This window comes from Nuphar pumila, chromosome 5 (genome assembly GCF_984573655.1).
Source record: "Nuphar pumila chromosome 5, dmNupPumi1.hap1.1, whole genome shotgun sequence".
NCBI classification, from domain to species: Eukaryota; Viridiplantae; Streptophyta; class Magnoliopsida; order Nymphaeales; family Nymphaeaceae; genus Nuphar; species Nuphar pumila.
The window spans coordinates 30,718,084-30,725,243 of NC_143253.1; the positions used below are offsets into that span (position 1 = coordinate 30,718,084).

General features: G+C 36.7%; 1 protein-coding gene across 5 annotated transcripts; it reads right to left on the reverse strand.

Moving 5' to 3' along the window:
- Window positions 1–2,408: 2,408 nt before the first annotated feature.
- Window positions 2,409–5,348, reverse strand: LOC149837283 (uncharacterized). Of its 5 annotated transcripts, none has more exons than XM_090007318.1 (4): window positions 4,887–5,348; window positions 4,685–4,782; window positions 2,662–2,717; window positions 2,409–2,575 (listed from the first exon to the last, which is right to left on the reverse strand). In XM_090007318.1, exons 1-3 carry the CDS (start codon window positions 5,293–5,295, stop codon window positions 2,664–2,666), a joined length of 561 nt encoding a protein of 186 aa, XP_089863444.1. In that variant the 5' UTR covers window positions 5,296–5,348; the 3' UTR covers window positions 2,409–2,575; window positions 2,662–2,663. The 5 variants fall into 5 exon arrangements, with proteins under 5 accessions (XP_089863444.1, XP_089863443.1, XP_089863442.1 ...); XM_090007317.1 differs by having other exon boundaries at window positions 2,409–2,583; XM_090007316.1 differs by having other exon boundaries at window positions 2,649–2,717.
- Between the last annotated feature and the right edge of the window lie 1,812 nt (window positions 5,349–7,160).

Sequence of the window (7,160 nt, forward strand, 5' to 3'; positions counted from 1 at the left end):
ACAAGTTCACACGTCCATCTGGGTCACTTGGTTTGAGCAATGTCACACGTGTTAGTACCAGAATTTTTATCACGAGAGAAAAACTTGCAGTGAGAAAAAATCTTGCAAAAATATTCATCATCATCTTCAAGCTTTATCCCAACTACATGAGGACGGCTTTGCGGATCTTATTTCTCTGTTCATATCACTTTTTACTGCCTTCGTACAAGTCTAGAGTGGTCTTCTTCCTTTTCTAGTTTCTTCTACTTGTATCATAACAAGCTTTTGCACAATATTCATATTAAGTCTTTGTGTTGAAACCCATCTTAAGCAACATTAACTTGTTTTCTTTTATTAGTCTGACTCCTAGACATATTTTAATATTGAGGCAAAAATCAAATTCAAGATCCATATTCAAGGCAAAAATTTAATTTAAGATCCATGTTCGGGGCAAAAATCCTATTTGAAATCCTTATTTGGAGCAAAAATCCATATTCGGGGCAAAAAACTCATTCGAGATCCATATTTGCGGCAAAAATCTAATTTCAAATTTAGATTTAAGGCAAAAAATCATGATTTTAGATATAATTTCATAAATGGATCCATATTTGGGCAAAAAACCATAATAAACTTGTTAAAATATGCAAAATGGTAGACGGATCGAGTCATACAATCCAAAATAAAGTAATTTGACCCATTATCCATGATTGTCCAAGTTGTCCGTACATCATCATCAAACAACGAACCTTTAAAACATAGCATTTGAGTACGGTCGAAACAAACATTGGACTTGGAACAATCGTTACAGAACGAATAGAACCAATGTTTTGTTCCGTTCTTTTTGTTCATTTCGTCCAACCCTGAACAAGCCATCAAACATACCCTTATTACCTCAAGTATGATTCCCTACGTGGACACTCCCTTCTCCAAGGCAAAGGAGGAGGCTCTCTAGGGTTACTCACCGAGTTTTTCCACCACCAGAACAACAGTTGTAGGGACAACAGACTAAGACCAAAGCGGTCAAGTTTATAATCCTATATGTATGCACTTATGCAGCGAGGTCTCTAACTAGTCAAAACAAACAATTACAACCAATATGCACTATACCCAACGGCAATACGTAGTACACAAAAATGCTGGCAAATTCATTTTTCATTACAAAGGTCGACAGTTAAACCTGAAACTCATTGCAGCAACTCTAAGTATGCTACTAAGTTATTATATGCCAAAACTCAAAGAAAAATGCATGGTGATAGTTATTGAAATCTATAACAATATGAAAGAATATTCTCAATCGCATATGACAGTTTTCAATATCATCGATTTAGTATATGGTACGAAATGTTAGGCTGCCAAGAAATAGCATATTCAAAAAATGATTGTAACTGAGATGCGTATGCTTAGATGGATGTGTGAAAATACAATAAAAGATAAGATTCGAAATGAGGAGATACGTAAGAAGGTAGGCGTTGCATCCATTGAAAATAAGATGAGAGAGAATCGTTTACAATGGTTTGAACACATTCGATGAAAGCCTAATGATGCACAAGTTAGAAGGATTAAGAAATGAGAAAATATATTAGTTAAAAGAGGTCAGGGTAGACCTAAGAAGACTTGGATGGAGATGATTGGAAAGGATATGAATGCTTTGAACCTCACCGAGGACATGGCATTGGATATAAATGATTGGAGGAAAAGGATTCATGTGGAAGACCCAGAATGATTTTCTTTTTTGGTTCATATCGCCGACCCCAATTGTTTTGGGATGAAGGCGTAGTAGTAGTTGTTGTTTGCATATGACAGTTTTCAATATCATCGCTTATCTCATAGAGCAATTACAATCCCCAATATTATCACTTATTATGGAATGTCATAATATACAGTTTTCAAGATTATGGCATATCAATCACTCATCATTATCTCATCTTGATTATTTCTCATATTAGTTGAAGATAAAGATTATTTATCTGAATCAAGTTCTTGTACAAATAAAAAAATAGTATGCAAGTTTGTTTTATTTTTTTCTCTTATTCAATATTTATTTAATTACCTTTTTATTTTTTTAACATGATATTAGTATTAGATTCATCTTCATCAACTTGAAGTATCTGGCATTCTTTTCATCGGCAAGTTCATAATGCAATCTTTATGGTGTACAACATTGAATTGTTCAATCGTTCCCATCAATTTCAGCATATATTTTCATATTTTCAAGAGTTATCTTAATTCATCTTCCGGGTGTACTAGAATCTATAATATATAAAAGAATATTCTCATGGCAGTTTTTCGATGCTTATCTCGGAGGGCAGTTGCAGACTCCAATATTATCGCTTATTAAAGTGACAATAAGAAGTTTTGAAGATTATACACTAGACATTTTCCACTTTAGATTCGAACCTGGTCTACCGGTAGATACTAAAAAGTTCAAATTTGAGAGGGCACCAACATCGGACACAGGCAGAAAATATGATGCCAAAGCATCCAACATCTTACATGGACTTTAAATTACATCATCGTGGAATGCAATATAATCTTCAAGAATAATTCAGGAACCAACTTTGACCATCATTCGGAACAGCCGCTACATTCCCCTGATCTGAAATACTGAAATCACTAATATTAACGACAAACATAAAGAGTGAAACTTTAGTCACAAAAAATCAACTCACTGTCTCACACAACTGTCAAACACTTTGCCCCTTGCTAGTGAGATCTTTAGGTTTTAAGCCATCTTTGTCCTGCAGAGAATTCATAACTTTAGAGAAACATACCAAGAAAAACTGAAGCAGTAAGCGAGAAAAATGCATTCATCATATCACCAATAACCATGGCAAGTTAAAAGTGCTAAAAGCTTGTTGCAATTTCCCCAAGCAGTTCTTCTGGAATATAACCAACACCTTGATTAGTTTCGCAGAATGATAAACACTACCATTATGAGTTTCAAAACACGCTAATTTTCAGCAGCGAATTCATAAAGTAGTAATACAAGTCTCCACTACCTTTTAACTAACAAATATGCCCAATTGCCCACTGAATCATGTAACCTCAGATTGAAAGACGCACAAAGTGCAACTTCATAGTAAAGAATCACAGTCATCTCATATCAAAAATAGCCAAGTAAACAGAAGCAGAGGTCATGTTCCAAATTGCCAAACTATCTGTGGCTAAGAAGTCCCCTACATGCTAAGAAACATACGTTAAAACAGCTCCAAAATCCCATTTTAGTTGCATGAGTTTAGATAATAAAATAAAAAAGAGAAAGCAGCTTGACACTCTTGCCGACATTTTTTTTAATCTTGGGAAGTGAACTCCCAAGTCATGGACACATTGGACAGTGCCAGAAACCTGGATAACACTAAAAGTGACAAGAATGCAGTTCATCAACCAAAAATATTACATCAACCATAAAACAACAGAAGAGACTAGACTCTATTATCAGGAACACATTTGTTCGTTCATTTTCAGTGATGCCTTACTGTTTCCATTCCTTTCTTGAGGCTCAAAAAGTAATGAATAAAAGAGATTAGCAAAAACGAACCCAGTTCCACTGAGGAAATATTGGCATTCATTGTCTATGAGCCAAGGTCAAATCTTTCTTGCTCATGCACAAATGCAAGTCTAAGGTCAAATTGTTAGCCACCTCTTATACAGCATTACCAGACCTTTGATTGTGTAAGGCATAGACGGTGTTGAACAATTAACTTTTCAAAACGAGAGCAACAAAAATTACAAAAAAGGGAAAGAAACATAACCCCCCATCCCCAACTCATCTTTCTTCTTGCACAGGATATTGTGTATATACTCAGGAAGCTTAAGACCTTCCCAAGTTATTGCTTCTACTCTTGGAATTTTCCCCTCTATTGATATGTTTTGAATTGACTAATCAACAAAAGAACAAGTTTGACACTTTCAAACCAAGAGCTTTTATATGTTAAACTAAGCGGCATTGCAAAATTAGAATCAACACAGCCTTCTTTTTTGAGAAATAAGAGGAGAGGAGAAGAATGTATATTGCATGTCTGCCAATCATGATATATCCCATGTCATTGCTTAGAAGAATCCTACTATCTGCAACATTCAGAAGACATCTATGCATCGCACAAGGCGCACCCAAGTTCAATAAGTGGTGGCATTCCAAGTTCATAAATCTACCACATCAAGGACATGTTTGTTCACTATATGAAATGTGCCTGTGTTCAACGATCTTCGACGCTTCAAAACTTTAGTAAACTAGATCAAATTCACACAGTTCATGAACACAAAATTCCCGTGAAGAAAACTAAAATAAGATACAGTAATTGCACCGATGAAGTTCGGGAAAAAATTTCAAGAAATATCATTAAAACCCAACAAATAAACAACAGACCTGATAAAAAACCCAACATAATTTGCGAAAAAATAACCATTTTTTTTTCAAAATTGAAATGGGGAGCAGAGATCCAACAGACCTACACATGGCCAAAAATCAACAATAGTTCACCCATCAAAAGAATAATATGCATTGAGAATGAAAACCACCATTCTTTCAATCAAAAGCACAAATCCATAAAAGACAAGACAATATCCATAACCAAAGCAACTCCAAGTAATCAATCTATGCCACCCAAAAAGCAAAGCAAGAAAAAAAAATACCACAAAGATCAGTAAGCAAACAGTCCAAAAGCACAAACAACAATCATAAGAGAGAGAGAGAGAGAAATCTTACCAATCCCTTGCTCTCATAGTACTCGTTGAGAGCCCACTGATACTTCGACTGGTTCAGCCCGAACCAGTCCGCCAGGTACTCGTCCACGCTTGAATGAACTTCACCAGCAAAAAAATAAAAGTCATAAAAGGAAAAAGGAGGGGAGAAATCCTAATTCCGAAGGAGCAGAAAACGAGACAGAAGAAGAAGAGGGGAGCCTTACCCCACTGAACCTTGGCGACGGCGTTCCAGAAGAACCCGAAAGCCGACTCCGGCGAAGGTTCTGCCGGGGCCTTCTCGAACTGCTGGGGCGGTGGTACAACCGGCGGTGACGCCTTCTCCGGCGACGTTTCCGGCGACGTTTCCGGCGTCTTCTCCGGCGCCCTGGGAGGCGTTATGAAGACGGTGTACCTCCCGGCCTTCCCGATGATCGGAGGCGGAGTCGACGCCGTTGCTCTTGACGTAGCCATAGCCGACTCAGAGACAACAGAGAGAAGAGAAAGAGGAAGAAGAAAATCTAGGGTTTTGCAGAGATAGATGCTTACATGGAGAGAGAAAGAGAAAAAGTAGGGTTTCCTTTTGGGTTTGGGTTTCAGCGAGGGATTTGGGGAGAGTGAGGCTCTCTGTGGCATCTCGGAATCGCCATTTTGAGAGCGCTCTGCCTTCACTCTTCACACTTCACACTAAAAAAGAGACGAGTGGGAACTCTCTCTCTCTCTCTTACTTTGCGGCCGCTTTTTTGGTGTCTGACACGACACGAATCTCGTTTTGTGACACGAGGATGAAACAATGGTAATATCTTATTATTTTAATTTTAAATAATTTTGTTGATATTGTAATATGAAATATATCGTTATATATTAAAATGTCCTCGTATGTCGTACCCTATTTTCGCGAAAAAAATGTGGACTCACCTCTATGCTCGTATCGCATCAGGTTGGGGTCCGTTTCTTCCCTCACTTTTCTCCGTCCAAACAGTAAAGATTTATTCTCTCTCTCCTCTTTTCTCCGTCCAAACAGTAAAGATTTCTTTTTCTCTCTCTCCTCTTTGCTCGCTAAAGATTTCGTTTTTATTTTGGGTTTTCTTTTTTCAGGTTAGAATTTTTAAATTTGAAGTTTGACCCTCCTTTTCACGGAAATCACGAAAGTGGTACAGAGCGAAGTGGAGGGATGGAGATAAAACGTCAACAACAGTGAGGTTGCCTTGGAAGAGCTGTTACAAGGAGAAAAAATATCTCATGTTGAATTATAAAAATTTGTTTTTCCATCAAATATTAAAAGGATGGTATAATGAAAATGGCATTGAAATTGTGAAGCATTAGAGATGGTGAATTTCTCAAGATATTGTTAGGATTTTCATGTTTTGAGAATTTATCTCGAAAGTCATCCAATATCTAAGACAAATAATATCTTACAATAGATGTATGTAAATTAGTAAAAAAAGGAAAATAAATTTAGAAAAAGATTGCAGAACTCTTTGGCGTTTACATGTACCATAATCGCAAATATCATCACTTGTTTCTAAATATTGAGATATTGATAAATCCTGATATATATCTTGAACAAGGTGCAAAATTTTCAAATAACACATATTGAAAATGCCCTGATTTTATCATGTTATAATGCAGTATTAACGTTTTCAAAATTTCAATATGTTTTTATTTTCTATTTATATATTCATAGATCTTTATATTATTTAAATTTCATGTATGTCTGAAAATTCCTCAGATTTTAATTTAATGCGAGATTTTCTCTTGTTTAGAAGAAGATCCTGAGCAGATGACCCTAAGAACCACAAAAATGGGTGATGTGACTGATGTCCAAGAGGAACTCATCCAACAATATATGGAAAAGGCTCCTATGTTATCAAGTCTCATCTTATAAAGTTTTACCTGATTTTGTTTTGTTGGCCAAATCCGAAAGGGCCACAGAAAGACGACGAGGGAAAAGCGCTCAGCCTTTTGCCATATTGACGAAAGAATCCCTCATTCATCAAAGAGCAGGGAACACATGAGCAACATGCTCATATATAATGCAGTACAAGAACTTAGCCTTCAATCAGGACCGTCCAAATTCATAATCGATGCCCCACATTTATTAAACCATTAGATCTTCAAGATCCACGGCATGCAATAGCTCTGCATGATCATGACTGCTTGATCACAATTTCCACCGTTGATTCCACAGATGTGAATCTGAGTAATAAAGCATGGTCTTAGTTCAAATGCATGGGGATCATGTGAAATGCGACCAAGTTCATGAACTTTCAAATTCCTACTCCTGTATCAAATATAGAAGCCTATAATCTCACCCCCAGCCTGTTTGAGGCGTGTTTGGCAACTTGGCATCATGGGAGAAGTGAGACTGATTAGCACAAAATTTAGACTTTGCAATTCACTTTTCAAATGGTTGGCTGCCACTATATATTTGTGTTTGGTGTGGAACATGATATTTACACAACTGCTGGATGCCATGATCTTAGTCAAGTTTCAAAGCA

What these genes read in the sequence shown, in the direction of transcription:
- LOC149837283 (XM_090007318.1), bottom strand. Translation starts at nt 5,295, where the DNA reads ATGCCACAGAGAGCCTCACTCTCCCCAAATCCCTCGCTGAAACCCAAA. An exon ending in CGTCGCCAAGGTTCAGTGGG is followed by an intron (nt 4,783 to 4,886) that starts GTAAGGCTCCCC and finishes TTGCTGGTGAAG; the next exon opens with TTCATTCAAGCGTGGACGAG. An exon ending in ACTATGAGAGCAAGGGATTG is followed by an intron (nt 2,718 to 4,684) that starts GTAAGATTTCTC and finishes AATTCTCTGCAG; the next exon opens with GACAAAGATGGCTTAAAACC.